The 26,610-nt window shown below is 46.2% G+C and overlaps 1 protein-coding gene and 1 long non-coding RNA gene across 5 annotated transcripts; both read left to right on the forward strand.

The window, feature by feature from the left end:
* Positions 1-951: 951 nt before the first annotated feature.
* Positions 952-26,461, forward strand: LOC118374117 (zinc finger protein 800-like). 3 transcript variants are annotated; one of them, XM_052460159.1, is made up of 7 exons: positions 952-1,261; positions 15,843-16,017; positions 19,429-19,524; positions 19,845-19,988; positions 20,748-21,097; positions 21,199-22,910; positions 25,014-26,461. In XM_052460159.1, coding segments are annotated over exons 2-7 (2,466 nt in total). In that variant the 5' UTR covers positions 952-1,261; positions 15,843-15,854; the 3' UTR covers positions 25,015-26,461. The 3 variants fall into 3 exon arrangements, with proteins under 3 accessions (XP_052316119.1, XP_052316118.1, XP_052316120.1); XM_052460158.1 differs by having other exon boundaries at positions 953-1,261; positions 15,839-16,017; XM_052460160.1 differs by lacking the exon at positions 952-1,261 and adding an exon at positions 16,144-16,270 and having other exon boundaries at positions 15,871-16,017.
* Positions 16,277-18,331, forward strand: LOC127906794 (uncharacterized). Of its 2 annotated transcripts, none has more exons than XR_008062861.1 (3): positions 16,277-17,337; positions 17,387-17,533; positions 17,581-18,331. It is a non-coding gene; the product is annotated as an uncharacterized LOC127906794 (long non-coding RNA). The 2 variants fall into 2 exon arrangements; XR_008062862.1 differs by having other exon boundaries at positions 17,387-17,484.
* Positions 26,462-26,610: the final 149 nt, after the last annotated feature.

Below are 26,610 nucleotides of genomic sequence, written 5' to 3' on the forward strand. Positions count from 1 at the left end.
TTGCTAATTAGCTAAAATGCTAAAATTGTCCTTGATGAGATTCAAACACACAACCTTTGGGTTGCCAGATTGTCCAGTTATACACCCACCATCCCCTCGACCAACCACCCTATTGTGTAATCTTCTGTCTTATGTCACCATATCAGACAAAACATATCATACTAATTTGAGTGTCCCGGATATAGACTAACTATATTATGTCTAGTCTATGAGACCAGGCTGGTGCCGATGCTGGACATGCGTTGTTGTAACCAATATTAACATATCATTATAATTCATAATCTGCACTGACTAATTGTAGCTATGCTATAGGACTACTTATGCAATATGAAAATATAGGCTTATCAAATAGGCTACTCGAATGTTCTAGAGTCTAGACTAAACTTTAATTTGATTGCGGTCTTCCTGTGTATCACGGAAGGTATCAAGGGAAATGTTGAAATATAGAAAGGTGTCATTATTATAATATATGCCTATATCTTATCACATATAAAAGTAAAACTAGGTTGAATAAATTATTTGATCCTTAAATAAACAAGTGCATCATTGGATAGGCTACTCGTCCACTTCAACCCGCAGGTGAACAATTGCAGGTTGCGATTTTGTGGCAAGATAAATAATTTAGATTTATTGAAATAAATGTATTTTTTCCCAAAATTTTGTCATTGTTGTGTTTGGCCTATTATTAAATCAACTCCAATACAGAAATTATAAATGGCCATTGTGCAACATTTTCCCAACAGTTCCAAATCGCCAGATTATTCTTTACATTCTGCTTTAGCGTTTTACGACTTCTCCCAAGGAATAATGCACTTTTATACACGATAAGTATCCGCAGAAGAGAACAAAACGAGCTAACGTTTCGGTTTAATTTGTGTGTCCTGGTTTCTGGAAAGCCTGTGCGCGCGCTTAGTAAATGGAGCACTAAACGGCCTGAATTTGGCAACAGTGTTCCTCGATCACGGGGGGTCAACTATTCCTCTCCTACCCCCCAAAGTGCCAACGACACTGGCATTTATAAAGAAAAGTAGAAGTGCTGCACCTTTGCGCAGCGGCCGCCTTTAGCTGAAAGGTCCCCTCTGAGTGCACAAAGGCAGCTGCTGTAGGAACTGTTCAGTGCGAGAGACGAGCGCTGAGAGGCGTAATAAACAATCTCCGGCTAGCTACAGACAGGGACGCGGACTCGAAGTAGCTCCCCGGCCCAAGCCCGTAGTTTTACTCCGTGAAACCGGATTCCATCGTCAGGTTAAGACTTATACAGGTAAGAACTATTCTTAACACATTTATATTCGCCCTAAATGTCTGATCGAAGACCTGGAACGCGTTATGGAAGCGTAAAAGCCCTCGCCTTGGCTCCCCGAACGTGGTTGTTTTTGCAGAAAATGGCGTCATCCTTCTCTTGTTCTGCCTGTCCATGGAGGGGAGAGGAATTGGTTTCGGCGACTCAAACTCGCCCTTAAATAATATTTCCAGGAACTCAAATACGATGATAGTTACAACTAGATGTATTTATTCATATTTCATTGTTAAAATTAGATTTGTTGGTAAAATCTAGTCGTTATAAAGACGCGCAAAGCCGGAAGGGTCACCGGTCTGTGCGCCAAGCTGCTTCTTGGAAAAGGTGGCACAGAGCCGCAAAGCGCAGGGTTTTACATTCGTAATATCGTCCCCTCGGGAGAGTCTTTACAAAGCCACATATCTGAGAGTGGTTTAGGGATTTCCCTCAGATGGTGATGGATGTGTTTATGTGAGTGTTGTACGTTCTCGTTGTATTTATTTTGTCTGGGTTAGCCCGTTTTTACGCCGCACTCCCCTGCCATGCTGCAATATGTAGAAGGGGCCTCTCTTTTACGGCTTGAAAGGTGCATTTTGTACTTGGCTTCTGCTTTGATCAAGTTAAGCTGGTCTTTTGTTGCTCAAAATACTGGCGTTTTGAGGCTGACAATATAACCGTGTAAAGGAGATTTTCGGGGATAATGGGGCAATGCAAATCGTGCCATGAGAACGGCAAACTGCCCTGCGCCCTGGCTCCCAGATTGCCAATGAGGACAGACTGAATCAAATGGTCTTTTGGACAATCACGTAGTTAGCACAAAACTGGGGAAGTCCAGTGCTACGCAACGATGTGCTCCTTTGCTCACATCTATGGAAGCCCATTGACACAATGTCAACAGGCCTACTATCTCAAAATTCAGCTGTCTAAGTAAAAAAAAAAAATGTTGATACTATCTCAAAATGTTCAGATACTAAGTCGACATTTTGAGATGGGCCTACATAAATCAACATTTTGAGATACTAAGTTGACATTTTTAGATAGATCTCTAGGCCTATATAGGATATGTCCCCCCAAAATAAAAAAAAAGTTGTATTGTCACATACACTGGGTAGGTGCAGTGAAATGTGTTGTTTTACAGGGTCAGCCATAGTAGTACAGCTCAAGGGCACATCGGTTTTTCACCTTGTCGGCTTGGGTATTCAAACCAGCGACCTTTCAGTTACTGGTCCAATGCTCTAACCACTAGGCAATGTGCTGCCCCAGAGTGAGGAGCACAGAGTTTCTCCTGATCTGGTGGGCAAACCTAACTAGGTAAAACTCCAGTCCAAGTTGTAGGGTAGGACATAGTAATGAATCAAATATAAAACAGTTTTATATGGCCTATGATGGGACCAGATTTGTTTCTAATCCGGTCATATGTTGTTTTTGTTTTTTACTCAGGGCCCTAGGGAGGACGAAACCATTGAAACCCTGTCAAAGTGCAGCAACCTTGTACTTGTTCATATTCATTATATATTTTTAAATACACTAATGGGAAGTCCTTTACACAGGCAAAGAGACAACAATTGCAATTGGACAATAAAACAAACAGGGTTGAGCTTGCTTTATTCAGGGTTGCATCATGTAAGGCCTTTGCATTTGTAATTGAAGAGTTAATCAAACAGTATGTCATCACTATTGTGTTGATTGATTCATTACAATCAATAATTTTGAATTAAAAATGTCTAGGTAGCCTAGCCAGCCAAAGTTTGAATATAAACCACATTTGTGCTGTAGTGGTGGTTGTTAGCTGTGGTTGTTATCAGTACCCACTGGGCAAAGACGTCATTTCAACGTCTATTCCATGTTGATTCCACGTAATTTCACTCGAATGACGTGGAAACAAAGTTTATTCAACCATTGTGTGCCCATTGGGTAGGCTACCGTTGATCAGACTGAAGCACCAATGAATTGTGCACGAATTGACAAATCATGAGGCAAATCAGTCTAAACAACAGTAGGCTACTTTGTCCCATGTTTTCAATGTTTTTGGTTCAATATTTTGTATTAAACCAAATCAAAAGTGGTGAGGCAAATACCAGCTGACCATTCCTTTGCTGGTGGCCCTTCTGTGCTGATGTCTGCAAAGTGGATAGATGGAAATCGCCACACAATGCTACAAATGAAGAAACATGTCCCATATAAACTCAGCAAAAAAAGAAACGTCCCCTTTTCAGGACCCTGTCTTTCAAAGCTAATTTGTAAAAATACAAATTACTTCACAGATCTTCATTGTAAAGGGTTTTAACACTGTTTCCCATGCTTGTTCAATGAACCATAAACAATTAATGAACATGCACCTGTGGAACTGTCGTTAAGACACTAACAGCTTACAGACAGTAAGTTAAAGTCACAGTTATGAAAACTTAGGACACTAAAGAGGCCTTTCTACTGACCCTGAAAAACACCAAAAGAAAGATGCCCAGGGTCGCTAATCATCTGCGTGAACGTGCCTGAGGCATGAGGGCTGCAGATGTGGCCAGGGCAATAAATTGTAATGTCCGTACTGTGAGAAGCCTAAGACAGCGCTACAGGGAGACAGGATGGACAGCTGATTGTCCTCGCAGTGGCAGACCATGTGTAACAACACCTGCACAGGATCGGTACATCCGAACATCACACCTGCAGGACAGGTACAGGATGGCAACAACAACTGCCGAGTTACACCAGGAACGAACAATCCCTCCATCAGTGCTCAGACTGTCCGCAATAGACTGAGAGGCTGGACTGAGGGCCTGCAGATCCTCACCAGACATCACCGGCAACAACGTTGCCTATGGGCACAAACCCACCGTCGCTGGACCAAACAGGACTAGCAAAAAGTACTCTTCGCTGACGAGTTGTGGTTTTGTCTCACCAGGGGTGATGGTCAGATTTGCATTTATCGTCGGAAGGAATGAGCATTACACTGAGGCCTGTACTCTGGAGCGGGATCGATTTGGAGGTGGAGGGTCCGTCATGGTCTGGGGCAGTGTGTCACAGCATCATCGGACTGAGCTTGTTGTCATTGCAGGCAATCTCAACGCTGGCATTACAGGGAAGACATCCTCCTCCCTCATGTGGTACCCTTCCTGGAGGCTCATCCTGACATGACCCTCCAGCATGACAATGCTACCAGCCATACTGCTCGTTCTGTGCATGATTTCCTGCAAGACAGGAATGTCAGTGTTCTTCCATGGCCAACGAAGAGCCCGGATCTCAATCCCATTGAGCACGTCTGGGACCTGTTGGATCAGAGGGTGAGGGCTAGGGCCATTCCCCTCAGAAATGCCCGGGAACTTGCAGGTGCCTTGGTGGAAGAGTGGGGTAACATCTCACAACAAGAACTGGCAAATCTGGTGCAGTCCATGAGGAGATGCACTGCAGTTCTTAATGCAGCTGGTGGCCACACCAGATAATGACTGTTACTTTTGATTTGGCCCTTCCCCCCTTTGTTCAGGGACACATTATTCAATTTCAGTTAGTCACATGTCTGTGGAACTTTTTCAGTTTATGTCTCAGTTGTTGAATCTTGTTATGTTCATACAAATATTTACACATGTTAAGTTTGCTGAAAATGAATGCAGCTGACAGTGAGAGGACGTTTCTTTATGATCTACAATATCAAAATGTTGATGTAGGTCGGTCTCTCTTTAAATGTATAGGTAGTAGACGTTTAAAAAATGTTTGTTGGCTTGAATAGTTTTCCATATGTATCGACAGCTGCTGAAACCACCTGTGTTTCGCCACAATATTTTTGGGCGAATCTTTTGTAAATACTTGGGGACTTGGAGAAAAGAGCACACAATACAGTATTCATGCAGCCCTTTATCCGGGCGCCCGTATGGTCTATGTATGAATGCAGTCCCAAGTTCCACTCGCTGGCTGCCCTGCCCTCCTCTATCGTCAGCTGCATGCGTCCTAGCAGAACGTAGCCAAGTGCTGGCTACCATTGATCCATGTTTAGCGAAATCACTATAAGTCCCTGTGTCATTTCGCGTATTGTGTTGATTGGGCCATCATATTCAAAACGTAACCATTTCCACACTGGCTACTGCACCCGTTCTCTCTCGTTGCACAATTTATTAAGTTGGGCTGGAGAGTTATGCAACGAATCCTAACATAATATGCTGGCTAGTGGCTACTGGCATCGCCACATCTCCCTGCACGGAGGGGAATGTTATAGTTTTAAATGCGGTTTGAATAGTCATCCAGCCACATTGAATTAGATCTGTCAAATTTGCAAATCACCAGTGGCATTTGCGTCACAGCCCGCGGCACTCGCACGCCCATGGGATATGGAGTTGCTAATGGAGACTGCTACCCGTTGAAAGATAACTGTACACCCAAACGCTAACAATCAATGCGCACTCGCTAGTGGAGACGAGTTGGAGATGTTATGGAACAGTGTAGGCATCGTATTATGGTATTTTCTTTCACGTATTCGCAACATCTCTTCCTCATTGCGTGGAATGCGTAAGGGGATGGTGGCTGGCTGGCTCACATGGACTTTTGCTAATCAGTGAGAGCAGTTCACTTCGTCCTTCATGTTTGACAAGACACATTGTGGCCATTGTGGAGTCTGTGGTGTCGATATCTCGCGACTTCTCAAAATATGGATATATTTTTTCCACTGTATGGTAAACGTACATTTTGTTCGACCGTAAAGCTCTTACGAATAGCGCACACAATAAATATTCGATAATGAATCATAAAAATAAAGCATCCTTTCAGATTAAAGCGGGGGAAACGCTGTACCATTTCTGGTTTCATCCCGAGTGGGGTGTATTACCCAACTGAACGTTTGGTTTTGTTATTGCGCCCCGTTGGGCACTGCGCATGTTAGTTACACTTGTCTAGGGTCGTTTTCTGCTTTCAAACAAGAAGTAGTATTTCATTTTTTTTTCTCATTGACAAATGAAAATCATCTGAATGCATTTTAATTTGACAGTGTTTAGCTTGTGGAGTTGAGGGATATATTTTGGTTATGTTGGGTTATGATTTGGAAAGTATAGGCCTAAACAGTGCCCACTTTAGAAACTGATTTATAGCCCATTTTAAGAAGACTAGCCGATGGCAAAAGAAAGCATGCCTATATAATGCTATTGTTATGTATATTTTTGGTCTAATTCTTCTTCAGATGAATTAAAATGATCAGGAGAGGGTTGCATAACTGAATGTAAAACATACAAGTCCAGCCTATTGTTATTGTTAGACAGGATTTAGATTGATAAAGTTGACAATCACTCACTATAAGGGCAGACTTGCATTATGGTGAGCTGGTGGTCTGTCTAGTCTCGAGGGTGTGTTTATGGGGGCAGCAGCCAGTCTCCATGTGAGGTTATGGTGTGCTGGTGGTCTGTTTAGTCTAGTGGGTGTGTTTATGGGGGCAGCAGCCAGTCTCCATGTGAGGTTATGGTGTGCTGGTGGTCTGTCTAGTCTAGAGGGTGTGTTTATGGGGGCAGCAGCCAGTCTCCATGTGAGGTTATGGTGTGCTGGTGGTCTGTCTAGTGGGTGTGATTATGAGGGCAGCAGCCAGTCTCCATGTGAGGTTATGGTGTGCTGGTGGTCTGTCTAGTGGGTGTGATTATGAGGGCAGCAGCCAGTCTCCATGTGAGGTTATGATGTGCTGGTGGTCTGTCTAGTGGGTGTGATTATGAGGGCAGCAGCCAGTCTCCATGTGAGGTTATGGTGTGCTGGTGGTCTGTCTAGTGGGTGTGATTATGAGGGCAGCAGCCAGTCTCCATGTGAGGTTATGGTGTGCTGGTGGTCTGTCTAGTGGGTGTGATTATGAGGGCAGCAGCCAGTCTCCATGTGAGGTTATGGTGTGCTGGTGGTCTGTCTAGTCTAGAGGGTGTGTTTATGGGGGCAGCAGCCAGTCTCCATGTGAGGTTATGGTGTGCTGGTGGTCTGTCTAGTCTAGAGGGTGTGTTTATGGGGGCAGCAGCCAGTCTCCATGTGAGGTTATGGTGTGCTGGTGGTCTGTCTAGTCTAGAGGGTGTGTTTATGGGGGCAGCAGCCAGTCTCCATGTGAGGTTATGGTGTGCTGGTGGTCTGTCTAGTCTAGAGGGTGTGTTTATGGGGGCAGCAGCCAGTCTCCATGTGAGGTTATGGTGTGCTGGTGGTCTGTCTAGTCTAGAGGGTGTGTTTATGGGGGTAGCAGCCAATCTCCATGTGAGGTTATGGTGTGCTGGTGGTCTGTCTAGTCTAGAGGGTGTGTTTATGGGGGCAGCAGCCAGTCTCCATGTGAGGTTATGGTGTGCTGGTGGTCTGTCTAGTCTAGAGGGTGTGTTTATGGGGGCAGCAGCCAGTCTCCATGTGAGGTTATGGTGAGCTGGTGGTCTGTCTAGTCTAGAGGGTGTGTTTATGGGGGCAGCAGCCAGTCTCCATGTGAGGTTATGGTGTGCTGGTGGTCTGTCTAGTCTAGAGGGTGTGTTTATGGGGGCAGCAGCCAGTCTCCATGTGAGGTTATGGTGTGCTGGTGGTCTGTCTAGTCTAGAGGGTGTGTTTATGGGGGTAGCAGCCAATCTCCATGTGAGGTTATGGTGTGCTGGTGGTCTGTCTAGTCTAGAGGGTGTGTTTATGGGGGCAGCAGCCAGTCTCCATGTGAGGTTATGGTGTGCTGGTGGTCTGTCTAGTCTAGAGGGTGTGTTTATGGGGGCAGCAGCCAGTCTCCATGTGAGGTTATGGTGAGCTGGTGGTCTGTCTAGTCTAGAGGGTGTGTTTATGGGGGCAGCAGCCAGTCTCCATGTGAGGTTATGGTGTGCTGGTGGTCTGTCTAGTCTAGTGGGTGTGTTTATGGGGGCAGCAGCCCGTCTCCATGTGAGGTTATGGTGTGCTGGTGGTCTGTCTAGTCTAGAGGGTGTGTTTATGGGGGCAGCAGCCAGTCTCCATGTGAGGTTATGGTGTGCTGGTGGTCTGTCTAGTCTAGAGGGTGTGTTTATGGGGGCAGCAGCCAGTCTCCATGTGAGGTTATGGTGTGCTGGTGGTCTGTCTAGTCTAGAGGGTGTGTTTATGGGGGCAGCAGCCAGTCTCCATGTGAGGTTATGGTGTGCTGGTGGTCTGTCTAGTCTAGAGGGTGTGTTTATGGGGGCAGCAGCCAGTCTCCATGTGAGGTTATGGTGTCTCACACGGGTTACAACGTGAACAGAAGCATCCCGTCTTTATTCCAGCACTTATAAACTCATCCCTTTACACACAGAAATAATTGCTGTGAACTTTTCCGTCATTTCTTCATTCAATTATTTTCACTTCCTACTGCCTAGCAGGAGTCTTGTGCAGGTGTGAGTTCAGTACTTTGACAGCAGTGTACATTTTTAGTAAGCAACATTAAAGGGGCAATCTGCAGTTCAAATAATGACAAATCATTGACCCCCGCCACTGATTTGGTAAATAGCTTAGGGATGGGGGTGGAGAAATGTGTGCAAGGATTGACCATCCACGAGAACAACATTTTTAAAAGTTTTAACCATGTTTTGAGGCAATACATTGTTTACTAGCAAAGGAGTAAAACAAGCTTATATTTTGGGTTCTGATGGGGTAAGACAATTTGGCTAACCTATGCGGCATTTATGAGTTATATTCTTCAAGAATCAATGGGACGGTTCCATGTCATGAATTTAAAAGTTTAAAAAACAAATAAAAATTGACGTAGCAATCACAGATTTACCCTTTAAATGACTCTCTTGTGAGTTTGTTCCGGTAGCAGTGTATGTCTCCACAGGCACACTGATAAATACTCATATTACCTGAGTGGGAACAACTACCTCTGTCTCCATGGAAACACTTGAACTGTGTTACCAAGTCTTCATCATCAGGTCCCCTCTCTGATGATGGCTGCAGGTTTTCTGATTGAGCCTCACAACATGCACTCAGAGAGCATTACCACTGAACTCTTCATTGAACGCGCTCTTTTATTTCTCCCCGCTCTGAAACGTCGATGACCACCTTCCTCCCTGTGAACTAGGCTAGGTTTGGAAGAATAGAAATCTGAAAACTAGTTTTGATCTTGTCTGTGCAAATTGAGGACAGGTACAGCGACTTCACCAAAACATTTGCAAAGTGCCTTACAGTAACCTAAAGTGAGTCAGCAAAGCACTAGCACAGTAACCAGGGAAAACTACCTGGAAGGAAGAAACTTTGAGAGGAACCAGACTCACGACAGGGGGTTGGACTCTTCAGGCAGTGGTGCTAGAATACAATAGTTACTATGGCATCTTCTTTGATGACTTCCAAAACATGGACTTTGTCACCATCTGGTGACCAATACGTGGTACAGTCAGAGATGGTACCGTAAATCAACTTCACAGTGCATTGAACATACAGTATACTGTGTGGGTGGGTATATGGGTTGGGCAGTCTCTGATAGAGGCACACACATACTCTTTTCTTTGAATTTTTATTTTTTTATTTGACCTTTTATTTAACCAGGCAAGTCAGTTAAGAACACATTCTTATTTTCAATGACGGCCTGGGAACAGTGGGTTAACTGCCTGTTCAGGGGCAGAACGACAGATTTGTACCTTGTCAGCTCGGGGGTTTGAACTTGCAACCTTCCGGTTACTAGTCCAACGCTCTAACCACTAGGCTACGCTAATAATAAACTCAGAAAAAAAAGAAACGTCCTCTCACTGTTGACTGCGTTTATTTTCAGCAAACTTAACGTGTGTAAATATTTGTATGAACATAACAAGATTCAACATCTGAGACATAAACTGAACAAGTTCCACAGACATGTGACTAACAGAAATGGAAAATGTGAACAAAGTGGGGGGGGAGTCAAAATCAAAAGTAACAGTCAGTATCTGGTGTAGCCACCAGCTGCATTAAGAACTGCAGTGCATCTCCTCATGGACTGCACCAGATTGACCAGTTCTTGCTGTGAGATGTTACCCCACTCTTCCACCAAGGTACCTGCAAGTTCCTGTCATTTCTGAGGGGAATGGCCCTAGCCCTCACCCTCTGATCCAACAGGTCCCAGACGTGCTCAATGGGATTGAGATCCAGGCTCTTCGCTGGCCATGGCAGAACACTGACATTCCTGTCTTGCAGGAAATCACTCACAGAACAAGCAGTATGGATGGTGGCATTGTCATGCTGGAGGGTCATGTCAGGATGAGCCTGCAGGAAGGGTACCACATGAGGGAGGAGGATGTCTTCCCTGTAACCCACAGCGTTGAGATTGCCTGCAATGACAACAAGCTCAGTTCGATGATGCTGTGACACCGCCCCAGACCATGATGACTCCTCCACCCCCAAATCGATCCTGCTCCAGAGTACAGGCCTCAGTGTAACGCTCATTCCTTCGACGATAAACGTGAATCTGACCATCACCCCTGGTGAGACAAAACCGTGACTCGTCAGTGAAGAGCACTTTTTGCCAGTTCTGTTTTGTCCAGTGACGGTGGGTTTGTCTGGTGAGGACCTGCCTTACAACAGGCCTACAAGCCCTCAGTCCAGCCTCTCTCAGCCTATTACAGACAGTATGAGCACTGATGGAGGGATTGTGCATTCCTGGTGTAACTCGGGCAGTTGTTGTTGCCATCCTGTACCTGTCCCGCAGGTGTGATGTTCGGATGTACCGATCCTGTGCAGGTGTTGATACACGTGGTCTGCCACTGCAAGGAAGATCAGCTGTCCACCCTGTCTCCCCGTAGCGCTGTCTTAGGCGTTTCACAGTACGGACATTGCAATTTATTGCCCTGGTCACATCTGCAGTCCTCATGCCTCAGGCACGTTCAGGCACATGAGCAGGGACCCTGGGCATCTTTCTTTTGGTGTTTTTCAGAGTCCGTAGAAAGGCCTCTTTAGTGTCCTAGGTTTTCATAACTGTGATCTTAATTGCCTACCGTCTGTAACCTGTTAGTGTCTTAACGACAGTTCCACAGGTGCATGTTCATTAATTGTTTATGGTTCATTGAACAAGTATGGGAAACAGTGTTTAAACCCTTTACAATGAAGATTTTTATGATTTATCCTTGAAAGACAGGATCCTGAAAAGGGGACGTTTCTATTTTTGCTGAGTTTACATGAAGACTTGGAAGTGTGCTGACAGTCAGGCAGGTGTCTCCTCAGGCATGTCTCTCCTCAGACTTACAGTGCCTTCAGGAAGTATTCACACCCCCCTTTACTTTTTCCTACACTTTGTTGTTACGAAGTGGGATTAACATGGATTTAATTGTCATTTGTTTTGGTCAACGGTCTACACAAAATACTCATGTCAAAGTGGTTGAAAAATTCAAACATGTATTAAAAATGTATACAAAAATGAAACACTAATATAACATTAATAGATAAGTATTCAACCCCGAGTCAATATATGTTATAAACACCTTTGGCAGTAATTACAGCTGTGAGTCTTTTGGGGTCTCTAAGAGCTTTGCACAGCTGAATTGTATAGTATTTGCCCATTTGACTATTTTTTAAAAAATTCTTCAAGCTCTATCAAGTTAGTTGTTGATCATTGCTAGACCACCATTGTCAAGTCTTGCCATAGATTTTCAAGTTGATGTAACAATATTCGTAGGTGGAAGAAGGTGAAGAGGACCAAGGTGCAGCGTGGTACGTGTTCATGATAAATTTAATAAAGAAACTGAACACTAAAACAACAAAGCGGAACAAACGAAACAGTTCTGCCTGGTGCAGACACACAAAGACAGAAAACAACTACCCACAACTCATGGGTGAAACCAGGCTGCCTAAGTATGGTTCTCAATCAGAGAACGATTGACAGCTGCCTCTGATTGGGAACCATACCAGGCCAAACACATAGAAATACAAACATAGAACAAAACAGAATGCTCACGCCTTGACCAACCTAAAATAGAGACATAAAAAAAGGAACTAAGGTCAGGACGTGACAGTTGATTTGAATTGAAAACTATAACTAAGCCACTCGTGAGCATCTTGGTAAGCAACTCTGGTGTAGATTTGGCCTGTTTTAGATTATTGCCCTTCTGAAAGGTTCATTCGTCTCCCTCCCTATGTCTGGTGGAAAGCAGACCGAAGCAGATTTTCCTCTAGGATCTTTCACGTGCCTAGCTGTATTCCGTTTCTTTTTAACCTAGTCTTTGCCAATGACAAGCACCACCATGCTTGAAAATATGAAGAGTGGTACTCAGTGATGTGGTGTGTTGGATTTCCCCCCAAACATAACGCTTAACAATAAGTTAATTTCATTGTCACATTTTTTTTGCAGTATTACTTTAGTGCCTTGATGCAAATAGGATACAGGTTTTGGAATATTTGTATTCTGTACAGGCTTCCTTGTTTTCACTCTGTCATTTAGGTTGGTATTGTGGAGTAACTACAACGTTGTTGATCCATCCTCAGTTCTCTCAAATCACAACCATTAAACTGTTTTAAAATCACCATCAGCCTCATGGTGAAATCCTCTCAGGCAACTGAGTTAGGAAGGATGTCTTTATCTTTGTAGTGACTGGGCGCATTTATACAGTGCCTTGCAAAAGTATTCACCCCCCTTGGTATTTTTGCTATTTTGTTGCATTACAACCTGTAATTTAAATAGATTTTTATTTAGATTTCATGTAATAGACATACACAAAAGATTCCAAATTGGTGAAGCGAAAAAAAATAATTTTTTTTTTGTTTTAAAACATTCAAAACTGAAACATGGTGTTTGCATATGTATTTGCCCCCTTTGCTATGAAGCCCCTAAATAAGATCTGGTGCACCCAATTACCTCCAGAAGTCACATCATTAGTTTGATTTCACACAGGTGGACTTTAAGTGTCACATGCTCTCAGTATATATACACCTGTTCTGAAAGGCCCCAGAGTCTGCAACACCACGAAGCAAGGGGCACCACCAAGCAAGCGGCACCATGAAGACCAAGGAGCTCTTCAAATAGGCCAGGAACAAAGTTGTGGAGAAGTACAGATCAGGGTTGAGTTATAAAAAAAATATCACAAACTTTGAACATCCCACAGAGCACCATTAAATCCATTATAAAAAATGGAAAGATTATGGCACCAGAACAAACCTGCCAAGAGAGGGCCGCCCACAAAAACTCACGGACCAGGCAAAGAGGGCATTAATCAGAGAGGTAACAAAGAGACCAAAGATAACCCTGAAGGGGAGCTGCAAAGCTCCACAGCGGAGATTGAAGTATCTGTCCATAGGACCACTTTAAGCCGTACACTCTACAGAGCTGGGCTTTACAGAAGAGCGGCCAGAAAAAGCCATTACTTAAAGAAAAAAATAAGCAAACACGTTTGGTGTTTGCCAAAAGGCATGTTGGAGACTCTCCAAACATATGGAAGAACGTACTCTGGTCAGATTGAGCTTTTTGGCCATCTAGGAAAACGCTATGTCTGGCGCAAACCCAACACCTCGCATCACCCTGAGAACACCATCCCCACAGTGAAACATGGTGATGGCAGCATCATGCTTTGTGATGTATTTCATTGGCAGGGACTGGGAAACTGGTCAGAATTGAAGAAATGATGGATGGTGCTAAACACAGGGAAATTCTTGAGGGGAAACCTGTTTCAGTCTTCCAGAGATTTGAGACTGGGACGGAGGTTCACCTTCCAGCAGGACAATGACCCTAAGCATACTGTTAAAGCAACACTCTAGTGGTTTAAGGAGAAACATTGAAATGTATTGGATTGGCCTAGTCAAAGCCCAGACCTCAATCCAATTGAGAATCTGTGGTATGACTTAAAGATTGCTGTACACCAGCGGAACCCATCCAACTTGAAGGAGCTGGAGCAGTTTTGCCTTGAAGAATGGGCAAAAATCCCAGTGGCTAGATGTGCCAAGCGTATAGAGACATACCCCAAGAGACTTGCAGCTGTTATTGCTGCAAATGTGGCTCTACAAAGTATTGACTTTGGGGGGTGAATAGTTATGCATGCTCAAGTTTAGAGTTTTTTTGTCTTATTTCTTGTCTGTTTCACAATAAAAAATATTTTGCATCTTCAAAGTGGTAGGCATGTTGTGTAAATCAAATGATACAAACCCCCCAAATCCATTTTAATTCCAGGTTGTAAAGGCAACAAAATAGGAAAAATGCCAAGGGGGGTGAATACTTTCGCAAGCCACTGTATACCATTCAAAGCCTAATTGAATAATTTCACTATATTCAGCATCTGTTTATTTTGACACATCTAGCAATCGGTGCCCTTCTTTGTGAGGCATTGGAAAACCTCCCTTGTCTTTGTGGTTAAATCTGTGCTTTAAATTCAATGCTCCATCGAGGGACCGTACAATTATCTGTAAAGGATGAGGTAGTCATTTAAAAAATCATGTTAACCACTATTATTGAACACAGAATGAGTCCATGGAACTTATTATGTGACTTGTTGAGCACATTTTGACTTCTGAACATATTTTCGAGTTGCCATGACAAAGGGGTTGAATACTTATTGACTCAAGACATTTCAGCTTTACATTTTTTTATGAATTTGTAAACATTTCTAAAAACAAAATTCCACTTTGACATTATGGGGTATTGTGTGTGTGTGTGTGTGTGTGTGTGTGTATCAGTGACACAATTTCAATTGTCTCAATTCAAAATTCAGGCTGTAACACAACAAAAAGGGGAGCCAATACTTTCTGAAGGCACTGTACATACAGAAAGCTAATCTCTCACTGGACCATCAAGAGACTGATTGGTACAGTAAAACCCAATTTCTTATTTCCTCTGAGGTCGTCAAAGACCATCATTAGTTTGGTCGGGTGTATGTCTGTGGTTAGGGTTGGAGGAGCCTTGGCTCAGGCATCCCCCCCTCCTCCCTCTCCGAGGGAGAGAGAGAGAAGGGTCCCTTATCTCCGACAGCCTAGTGTGAGAGCGAGAGAGAAAGTGTCTTAGCTGGGTGTGCTGGGAAGCATCTCCATCACCCTGGAGAGAGAAACCGAGAGACAGACAGGCGAGAGAGTCTTACCCCGCCAGTAGTGTAACCACCACCCACCCTTATCAGACCCAGCCAAACAATGCCACACCACCCACCCTTATCAGACCCAGCCAAACAATGCCACACGACACAGCAGGTGTCTAGATCAGCAACAGCACCGCTGATCAAATAGTGCTTGGCATAATGAGTCATTAGATATCTTTTACTCAGACCAATTATGCAGCTATAGAAGCAGTTCCGTAGTGCCATACACAGTATTTCTGTGGCTCTCCTATATAAGTATGGTTCTCCAATAACACTTGCTGGTGTTACATAGGCTAGTCATAGAGTGTCTGTAGATGTACAGGTAACCGCCAAAATAAAGGAAACACCAACATAAAGTGTCTTATTATGGCGGTGGGCCGCCAGAACAGCTAGCATTGGCATAGATTCTATAAATGTCTGGATCTTTATTGGAGGGATGCGATGCCGGTGTTACACATATACTTTGTATCCCTCATTTGCTTAAGTGTTTCCTTTATTTTGGCAGTTACGTGTGCCTCTTTTCCCAACTACGCACCCCATACCCTCTGTCTTAGTGTTTCCCTGACCATCGTATAGCCCAGGGGTGTCTGTGAGGTTTAAAAGGTAAACCTCACCATTCTCTGTCTGTCTGTCTGTCTGTCAGTCAGAGTTCCAGCAGGATGGAGGTGGAGATGGAGGAGATCCCCCAGGACGAGCCCCAACCTGAGCCTGAGAGCCATGTTACCAGAGACCAGTGCTGCCAGACAGACGAGCCACAGCCCAGCAGCCCTAACCCAATGACTGACCTTAACCCTGGCCCCGACGCAGCCCCCAGGACACCAGGTAAGACTGCCCGCTTGTCTACACCAACCCATCCTTAGTTTGATTGAAGTCCTTAAAACATACTGCGGATCACTAGTGAAAGGCGCTATATAAATAAAATATATATATTCATTCCTTGTTGGTCAGTCTGTCCTGCCTGAGGAGAGGAGAGTGGCATGACAGAGGAGAGGAGAGTGGCTGAGGAGAGGTATCTGCAGAAAGAATGAGGTGTCAGCTATGACATGACACTGTGACTTTGAAGAAATCTCTTTTGGTTAGTGAACTACAGTAAATGAAGTGGATTTGTACTACACATAATTATGCATAACAATTTTGTTCTCTTCATGGTGATGTATCCTAGTTACACAAAGGTATAAACTTTTCATAGTTGGGCACACTGGATATTATTAAATGTATGTAGTTATGTCCTTGAGCTGTTCTTGTCTAATGATGTTCTGTATTATGTCATTCTGAAGTTTATGTTTCATCTTTTGTGTTGGACCCCAGGAAGAGTAGCTGCTGCTTTTGCAACAGCTAATGAGGATCCTAATAAAATAACAAATAACAAATTATTTTAATGAGCTCCGCCCCAAACAAGATCAAATTAGGTTGGACCAGACCAAATATGAAACAATAGACATCTATCTTTCACAAGTTTGGACATCAAAGTACAACACAGTAGAGTACAGTAAACTTCAGTACAGTATAGTACAGTACAATAGAGTTCAGTGCCGTATAGTACAGCACAGTATATTAGTGTGCTCAACTCTAGTGTGGTCTACTGTGTACTGTACTGAATTCTAATCTACTGTACAGGACTGTGCTCTCCTAACTTGTGAAACATGGGCCGAATCAAGGCCGGTCGGGACCGGACCAAAAATCAATGGACGTTGAAATTAAAGCCGGTCCGGAACATATCAAACAACGACGTCTGTGCACACTGAAATCAAGCCCAGGGCGAACTGACCAAATGTCAACTACTTTTCAATGTCTTTGGACATCCGGATGCTGGTTACAGTAAATGGACAGAAAGGGGCTCGTGGGTAGGTGTCTCAGAGAGATTACAGTAAATGGACAGAAAGGGGCTCGTGGGTAGGTGTCTCAGAGAGATTACAGTAAATGGACAGAAAGGGGCTCGTGGGTAGGTGTCTCGGAGAGATTACAGTAAATGGACAGAAAGGGGCTCGTGGGTAGGTGTCTCGGAGAGATTACAGTAAATGGACAGAAAGGGGCTCGTGGGTAGGTGTCTCGGAGAGATTACAGTAAATGGACAGAAAGGGGCTCGTGGGTAGGTGTCTCGGAGAGATTACAGTAAATGGACAGAAAGGGGCTCGTGGGTAGGTGTCTCTGAGAGATTACAGTAAATGGACAGAAAGGGGCTCGTGGGTAGGTGTCTCGGAGAGATTACAGTAAATGGACAGAAAGGGGCTCGTGGGTAGGTGTCTCGGAGAGATTACAGTAAATGGACAGAAAGGGGCTCGTGGGTAGGTGTCTCGGAGAGATTACAGTAAATGGACAGAAAGGGGCTCGTGGGTAGGTGTCTCGGAGAGATTACAGTAAATGGACAAAGGGGCTCGTGGGTAGGTGTCTCGGAGAGATTACAGTAAATGGACAGAAAGGGGCTCGTGGGTAGGTGTCTCGGAGAGATTACAGTAAATGGACAGAAAGGGGCTCGTGGGTAGGTGTCTCGGAGAGATTACAGTAAATGGACAGAAAGGGGCTCGTGGGTAGGTGTATCGGAGAGATTACAGTAAATGGACAGAAAGGGGCTCGTGGGTAGGTGTATCGGAGAGATTACAGTAAATGGACAGAAAGGGGCTCGTGGGTAGGTGTCTCGGAGAGATTACAGTAAATGGACAGAAAGGGGCTCGTGGGTAGGTGTCTGAGAGATTACATTAATGAGAGAGAGACCAGAATGTTTTCACACTTGCTTGACCACCTGACGCCAGAAAGAGAAAGAGAACCAGTATGCCAGTGGAAGGGAGGACCGTAGCAGGTGACCCAACTGTAGTTTGCGACTTCGATGATTTCCCATTGTAGCCAATTAAATTGCAGTAATTCCGTACCAGATTTTTCAGAAATTATGTAAACAGTTTTAATCACTTAATAATTCAGAAACAAAATAGATATCAGTAAAAACACTAGAACTAATTGATAGGTCTACCTTTACTTGTTACTTCCGTGAGCTATCTTCATCCTCCCTCATGAGGGAGAGATATGTGAAAATATCTTAAAAGATATGTGGTGTTTTGGTAACAGAATGTCAAGGTACAAGGCAACGTTTCTTAAACTCACAAGCAAAACTAAATATAAGTGTCTGACTTTACTTCGACGTTGTTGCGTTTTGATGTATTTCTAATAGACTTAAAGACTTTTTCTGGTAGATGTTTTCTTGGACTCCCCCCTTCCATCTGTTTGATCATAAATCAAAGCCTTTCTTATTCATAATGTTTAGGAGAGAAAATGGTTTGGGGGTGACGTAGGATGACGTAGGCCTTGATATCTCAAAAAGATTCTCTCAAGCTTTTATTTGACACCCAATTTGACATGCTCCTATGGACTTCACATGTTGTTGCCCATGGCTCATTTTACGTGGAAATGCCCTGAAGCAATATGGCTGACGCCTGTCTAGATCTTTCACCCCAGTGCAGAGGAAGAGGAAAAGAAGACACGCTGGAGTAGTGAAATGCAGCCGGAGACAGAGGGAAACGTCCACCTTGCCCTCTAGTAGGCTCGGTGGACGTTTTACCATTTTGCTTAGGGGTCCGTTTTGGATTTGACCACACTCTCTAAATATAGGCCCCAATAACTGGAGGGAAGATGTGAAATATCTGTTTAATCAGCTTTGTCTATTGCATAAAACTGTCCCACGCACATTTCCTGTTTGTCCGGCTCTAGCAGGGTGGGGAAGGGGTGAACTGGGGTGTATTCATTACGGAAACCGTAAAGAACCAAACGGATGCATACAGAGCAAACTGAACGAAACGAGGAGGGACCTGCCTGAATTATTCCAATAGAAACTCTCGTTTGGAGCAAACGGTTTCTGTTGCAAAACATTTTGCAACAGAAAGGGCCTAATGATTACTCTCCTGTGTTTGGTGCTGGCTGTGTCGGCGCGCTTGATTGGTCACCATCTGACCACAGGCTGTAGGGGGGGTCGGATTAAACCAGCACACCCTGAGGGGCGGGGGAGGGGCCTACACGCACACACACTGTGACTAACATTGACTCACACGTTGCTCACACCACAGTCATTGTATAGGGGTTGCCACCACTTCTATTCTTATATGCCCAGGCTCTGGCAGCAAATCCATTCCAGTCACTTCCTATAGGAAATAGCCACTCTCTACACACACACACACACACACACACACACACTCCATGGCTGAGGGCAGAGTTGAAGTGTTGTATTGAAGTGTGTGACCTCTGCAGGGTACTGCGTGGAGCCAGGTGACCCTCCTCTGTTGCAGCTGCAGCTCCAGACCTCCAAGTCTGGCATCCAGCAGATCATAGAGGTCTTCCGTTCAGGTAACATCTAGTCTTGCTCCTCAAACAGCACGGAGGTCTTTTTAATTAGGAATCACGACGTAGTCATACATTTTGTTGTGAAACAGGATTTCAAGTGCAACACTTAGCTTCGACTCTTTCAATTTTTGCCGGTCTGAATAAAAGTGACGATCGCTCCTCCACCAAACCAAATCTATTTAATTACACCTATCATATTCCTTCCGATCTGCAAACAACAAAGGGTTATAGGCTCTAGGAGTTGATAATCGATCAGTCCTATTTGCCCTGTCTGTATCAGCCAGTGATCACTAACACTGCCCCCTGGTGGTGTCTATGTGTAGGTACTGCCCAGCTGAAGCACATGCTGCTGAATGAGGTGGACACCATCTTTGAGTGTAAGACATGTCGCAGCTTGTTCCGGGGCCTGCCCAACCTCATCACCCACAAAGAGTACTACTGCCTCATCAGACTGCCCAAGCCCGACGGTGCGTGGCTCTCTAAGGCTCGCTTGTTCTCTCTGTCTGTCGCTCTCCCTCTTTGTCGATGTTTGTCTCTCTCTCTGCCCACTTAATGCCTATTCTTGTCTCTTTTTTTCTGTCCCCCACTTCACTCACTCACTCACTCACTCACTCACTCACTCACTCACTCACGGTCTTCGTTGTTCTACACTCACTCTCTGTCTCTGTCTCTCCATGTCTCTGTCTCTCTGTCTTTCCACGTCTCTGTCTCACCACGTCTCTGTCTCTCTATGTCTCTGCTCTCTCTCCCCTCTCGCTCTCTCTCTCTCTACTCTTAACTGAATTCTCTTTCATGCTCCAGCCTCTGTCTTTGATCCAGCCTAATTAGCCACTACTCTTCCGTTCTCTATGACTTCTGTCTATATCTGTCAATATCTAGAAAGGCAAGTCATCTAGGAAATCCTCTGTTCTCTCATCTGTGTATTGAACTAGGGATCATAAGACCATGTCTGTGAAACCACAAAGATACGATCAATTGCTATTTAATGATATGGTTGAAACACTGTGCTCATTACATGTCTTATTTGGAAACCGAAACAAAATAGTGTTTTTGTTTCTCCCTTTGGCAAGTTTGAAAACGATCCTTCTTCCGGGAATGTTCCTTCTTAGTGTTGTTTACGTCTCTAGGCTCAGTACGCATCACATTTGGGAGCCGGATGTTGGTGTCTGATTTGAAAGGCGTTCCTTTTCTAACGCCTCTCTCTTCCTCGTCCCTGACCCCTTTAGATCCAGCGGGCGATGGGGACAAGCAGAGCGGGGCTATGAAGGACCTCCTGGAGGCCATCTACCCCAGGAAGGACCGGCCGGACTACGTGATGCGCCTGGAGCCAATCCAGACCTCCAATAACGCTGTGTTCCAGTTCATGTCCTCAGAGGAGGAGCTGGCCCACTTCCCCCGGGCTCCACACACCCCTGGAGGGACCCACACACACAGCCCTGAGCCCTGGGGGGAGCAGGGAGGGACGCCGGAGAATGGACAGACAGGAGAGGGGGAGGAGAGGAGGAGGAGTGACCAGGAGGAGGAGGAGGGAGGAGAGGAGGTGGCGCAGCCCGAGGAGGAGGGGTCTACGAGCGGGGTGGGTACATACAGGAGAAAGCGTGCAAGCAGACACACGCTGGCACACACGCACTAACGCTCGCTATAATACTCTCTCACTCTGTCTCTCTCTCTCCTTAGGTGGAGGACGTTACCATCTCGTGCTGCCTGTGTGGTAAGGACTTCAACTCTCGCCGCAGCATCCGCCGCCACTGTCGCAAGATGCACCAGACCAAGCTGGAGGAGCTCCGGAAGTTCACCGAGACGCGCACCGTTCCCATCAGCCTCCTCTCCATGGTCAAAGGTCGGTCTCGCCCCATGCACACGCCCAGCGGCAAGTCCTGCCCCGTCTGCTTCAAGTCCTTCGCCACCAAGGCCAACGTGCGGCGCCATTTTGACGAGGTGCACCGTGGCCTGCGTCGGGACACCATCACGCCGGACATAGCCACTCGCCCCGGCCAGCCGCTGTCTCTGGAGGCCACGCCGCCCCGCAAGAGCGCCAGCTCCTCCCCCGCGAGAGGTCACACCCCGAAGAGCGGAGGAGCCTCGGGGGCTACCACCCCTCAGCCCCCCAAAGCCTCCACCGCGGTGCCCCCTGCCCCTTCTCTCCTGGCATCGGCCCTGTACAACCTGGCCTCCTGCCGCTGTCTGCTCTGCAAGAGGAAGTACAGCTCCCAGGTCATGTTAAAGAGACACATGCGAATCGTCCACAAGATCTACAATCTCAAGAACGTTAGCTCCGTCTCCACGACCGCAACCACATCCACGGTGACCAACAACAGCAAAACAGCCACCAACACTGACAGCACCCCTAGCAACAGCTTGAGCATGAAGGAGGAGGCGGTTGAATCCTGGGACGACCCTGACTCCAGCCCCGCCTCGTCGCCTGGCGACACGGACAGGAAGGGCGTCACCGTGGCAACCAAGTCAGGTCAAAAGATCAAAGAGGAAGAGGGTGGGAGCAGCCCCAAGACATCAACTCGTTCTACTTCCATCAACAGCACCGGTGGTACTAGTAGTGGCAGTGGGACTCTTGGGAGACCCCCTCAGAAGCTCTCGGTGGGGTTCGACTTCAAGCAGCTGTTCTGCAAGCTGTGCAAACGTCAGTTCAGCTCGCGCCAGAACCTCACCAAGCACATCGAGCTGCACACGGACGGCACGGACATCTTCATCAAGTTCTACCGCTGCCCGCTCTGCCGCTACGAGTCCCGCCGCAAGCGCGACGTCCTGCGCCACGTGACGGTGGTGCACAAGAAGTCGACGGGCTACCTGGCCAAGATCGTGCCCAAGCTGGAGTCGCGTGCGGTCAAGCGGCCGGCTGAGGTGGTCCTCAACTCTGCCCCCAATGCCAACAACAACAAGAGAGGAGGACCAACAGTCAAGGAGGAGGTGAACGGGTGCCACTCGGCCCCCTCTCCCCCTACGCCTCCAGTCACACGCAAACAGGAGCTCCTCAACTCCTCCTCCTACCCAGTGACACGCAAACAGGACCTCCTCTCCTCCTCCACTCCGGTCACTCGCAACCAGGAGAGACAGGAGAGGCAGCAGGAGGCCCAAACCGGGTCACCTGTCTCCCGTAAGAACGACAAACAACACTCCGACACCTCTGCCCCGACGCCGCCCCACACACGTCGCCATGACGCCCACCAGGAGAGCAGCAGCAGTAGCACAGAGGTGCGTGTCACCAAGAACTTCTCGCTCCACTCGTGTGACGTGTGCGGCCGGGCCTTCGCCAAGAAACTCTACCTGGAGTCCCATAAGAGGAGCCACCGGAACGCCACGCCACCGGTCAGCACGCCGCCCAGCGGCGCCAGGGCTAAGGGGGTCAGCACTCGGTCCAAGGCAATGCTCTGGTGAGCCTCACTACACATATGGTTGTCTTTGGTTGATATATTGTAGTTAGAAAGGGAGAGAGAGAGAGGACGTGGTGCGTGAAATGGGGTGTTATGAGATGGAGAGGGAGGGGGGTGACTGAGAGATTGAGCCAGGAGAGTAGGGTTGGGTGATATCACGATAGTATCGTCTATTGGCGATGATTGACAGCCTATTTGAACTTGGTTGGGCAGCACACAGCAGGGCGGCACACGAGTGACATTGCGGGTAATATCCTATTCCTGCTATAGCCTAGTTCAATATGTTGTAGAGCGGAGAATTCTACCAAAGCAGCGCAAAATGTCCAGTCAGAAAATTGTGTTTATTTCTCTCTGCCTCTGTCAGATGTATGGACCTTATGACCTAAACCTATTCATTTTATACATACACTGATTGTACAAAACATTTAGAACACCTTCTTAATATTGAGTTCCTCATTTTTACCTCAGAACAGACTCAATTCGTCAGGGCATGGACTCCACAACGTGTCGAGTGCGTTCCACAGGGATGCTTGGCCCATGTCGACTCCAATGCTTCCCACAGTTGTGTCAAGTTAGCTGGATGTCCTTTGGGTGGTGGACCATTCTTGATACACACGGGAAACTGCTGAGTGTGAAAAACCCAGCAGCGTTGCAGTTCTTGACACAAACCGAGGTGCCCGGCACATACTACCATATCCCTGTTCAAAGGCACTTAAATATTTTGTCTTGCCCATTCACCCTCTGAATGGCACACGTACACAATCCATGTCTCGAGGCTTAAAAATCGACACTGATCGAAGTCGCCTGGCCAGTCTGTCATGGAAAGAGCAGGTGTTCTTAACGCGTTGTACACATTATATAACGGCTGATCCTTATCTGTCTCTATTTTCCATTTCTGGGGGCTGTTTTCCCTTCTCTCTCCATTTCGATAGGCTATGAATATGACTTTTGGCTTGGCTACGCTTTCATCTCCTAAAGTTGTTTGAATATCCTACAAACGTAAGTAGCCGGGGTAATAATGAGGGAGAACATATATCAATAGCCGGTAGAAAAGTTGAATGACAAGTTGAGACAAGTTGAAGCTTATTAATAAAGACATTATCCCGTGTGATGCAGAGGAATCCCTCGACGCGAAAACCAAGTGGCCAATTCTCCTACTAGTTAACGTTATGAACCGTAGGCAATTCCCCCCCCCAATATTCTAATCGCCTAAGAAGGTTAGTTAAAGGTTAATTAAAGTTGCCGCTTTCAAAAAGAACAATAATGAAAGTGGGAGTCTATAGGCAAAGGCTATTCTCAATCACAGTTTTATGAGCGATTGAACCAACAATATTAAGAGAGGAGGACGTGGCAATTCAAGCGGAAGACGATACCATCGTTATATCACAATGTTTTATCAGTTTAGATGTCCTCAAACTTCATTCTCTGTCCACTCACTCTGGCTAATAAAATATGGATCCTGTAGCCAGGCCCGGAAATAAGGCTGAATCCCCCCCCCCCTCCTCCTCCAGGTTTACTCCTCTCCCTGGGCTCTGTGTGGTCTGTCTGTCTCCGCTCAGGACTAACCTCTAGCTGTGATTAAACTAACCCCACCACTGTGTTGAGAGTGTGTGTGTAGCTCTATGCACAGTGTTAGTCACTGTGGGGTGTCAAGAGACCACAGAGAGGGGAAGAGCATTCTCTTTTAACACACACACATCATTAAAACCCTTTGGTCTCAGTCTGCTACGACACACACACACACACACACACACACAGGTTGATTCAGGTGTCGCTTCTCCTCCAGAGAGTCTTAACTTGTTTTCTCCCCTGGACGACTGCAGGTTTCAATGAAAGGGAGCGAGTGCAGACAACTGATTAAAGTGTCTGTGTGTGTGAGAGTGTCCAGACAGACAGTTGATTAGTGTGTGTGTGATTTGTCATCCAGGTCCAGACAGACACCTGATTAAAGTGTTAGGGTGTTTATGTCTGGGAGGAGGCAGGTCCTTGGGGTAGTGATGTTCCAGCAGAGCAGAGGAGAGAGAACAGGAACAGTGTTTAAACTGCCTCTAATTGACTGCCGAGCGCCTTCTAACAGCTGCTGTTGTCTCTCTCTCTTCTCAGATCCACAGTCTCGTCCCACTCCCGGTTCTTGGGAGCCTCCATCCCGAGAGGAGAGACTTAACGGATGAAGGAGCGCCGCTAACGATGATGAAGAAAGGAGCTGGACTGGAAAACTTAAACAGAGAGAGAGAGAGAGAGAGAGGAAGGGGTGAAAGTAGGGGAGACTTCACATCTACGGGACCAAAAGTATTGTTGGAATTCGACACTAGAAGGAGGGATGGGAGCCAACGTGATGCCAGAGGTGTGGAGCCAGTGGACACTAAATCTGTGGAGGCACTGATGCTATCACACTGCTGTGTGTAGGTTACAATCACTGTATGTACATGTAGATATATATATACACACACACACACACACCTGGACCTGGTCTTGACCTGAGCCTGTATAAACCTTAGGGGTCGGGAGAGAAGAGGGCAGGGTTGGGAGCGCTCTCAGCACACCATAGATATCCCATATCTGACCAGTAGAGGGTGCTCCAGTTCTGCTTTATAGGATCAGACTTTAAGGTAGGGCTCTCCAACCCCGTTCCTGGAGAGCTACCCTCCTGTCGGTTTTCACTCCAACCCCAGTGGTCTCTTACCTGATTCATCTTATCAACTAGGTAATTATTAGAATCAGGTGTGCTAGATTAGGGTTGGAGGGAACCTACAGGACGGTAGCTCTCCAGGAACAGGGTTGGAGAGACCTCCCCTGTGTAGGTTGTGAAGTTGACCCAGCCAGAGCCAGCGGTTAGTGGTTTATTTCCTCAGATCATAGTAGGCTCATAGTAAGCTATCCATCCACTGGGAAGGACTCCATATTAACTCAGTTCATCCAGATAGGCTTGAGTTTTTCTGGCATTGCAAGAGATATGGTTTGTGTGATTAACTGACAGAGAAAGACATGTCGGTAGCTGACCAGCGATACCCTGGCACATTGAATAGATGGTGACCCATTGATTGGTGTAACGGTTTTCTTGAGTTGAAGGAAAGGAGGACCAAAATGCAGAGTGGCTATTTAGATTGATGTTTAATAAATAAGAACACGAACAGTACAAAAACAATAAACGTAACGAGAAAACCTAAACAGCCTATACTGGTGCAAACTAACACAGAGACAGGAACAATCACCTACAAACACACAGTGAAACCCAGGCTACCTAAGTATGAGTCTCAATCAGAGACAACTAATGACACCTGCCTCTGATTGCGAACCATACTAGGCCGAAACATAGAAATACCCAAATCATAGAAAAACAAAGTTAGACTGCCCACCCCAACTCACGCCCTGACCATACTAAATAATGACAAAACAAAGGAAATAAAGGTCAGAACGTGACAGTACCCTCCCCCCCAAAGGTGCGGACTCCGGCCGCAAAACCTTAACCTATAGGGGAGGGTCTGGGTGGGCGTCTGTCCGCAGTGGCGGCTCTGGCGCGGGACGCGGACCCCACTTCACCATCGTCTTAGTCCGCCTTATTGTCCGCCTTATTGTCCGCCTCCGTGGCCTCCTAACCACGGCGACCCTTCTAAATGACCACACTGGACTGAGGGGCAGCTCGGGACAGAGGGGCAGCTCCGTACTGGCTGACGACTGGCAGATCCTGGCTGAATGGCGG

Source organism: Oncorhynchus keta, chromosome 13 (assembly GCF_023373465.1).
Source record: "Oncorhynchus keta strain PuntledgeMale-10-30-2019 chromosome 13, Oket_V2, whole genome shotgun sequence".
Taxonomy (NCBI): Eukaryota; Metazoa; Chordata; class Actinopteri; order Salmoniformes; family Salmonidae; genus Oncorhynchus; species Oncorhynchus keta.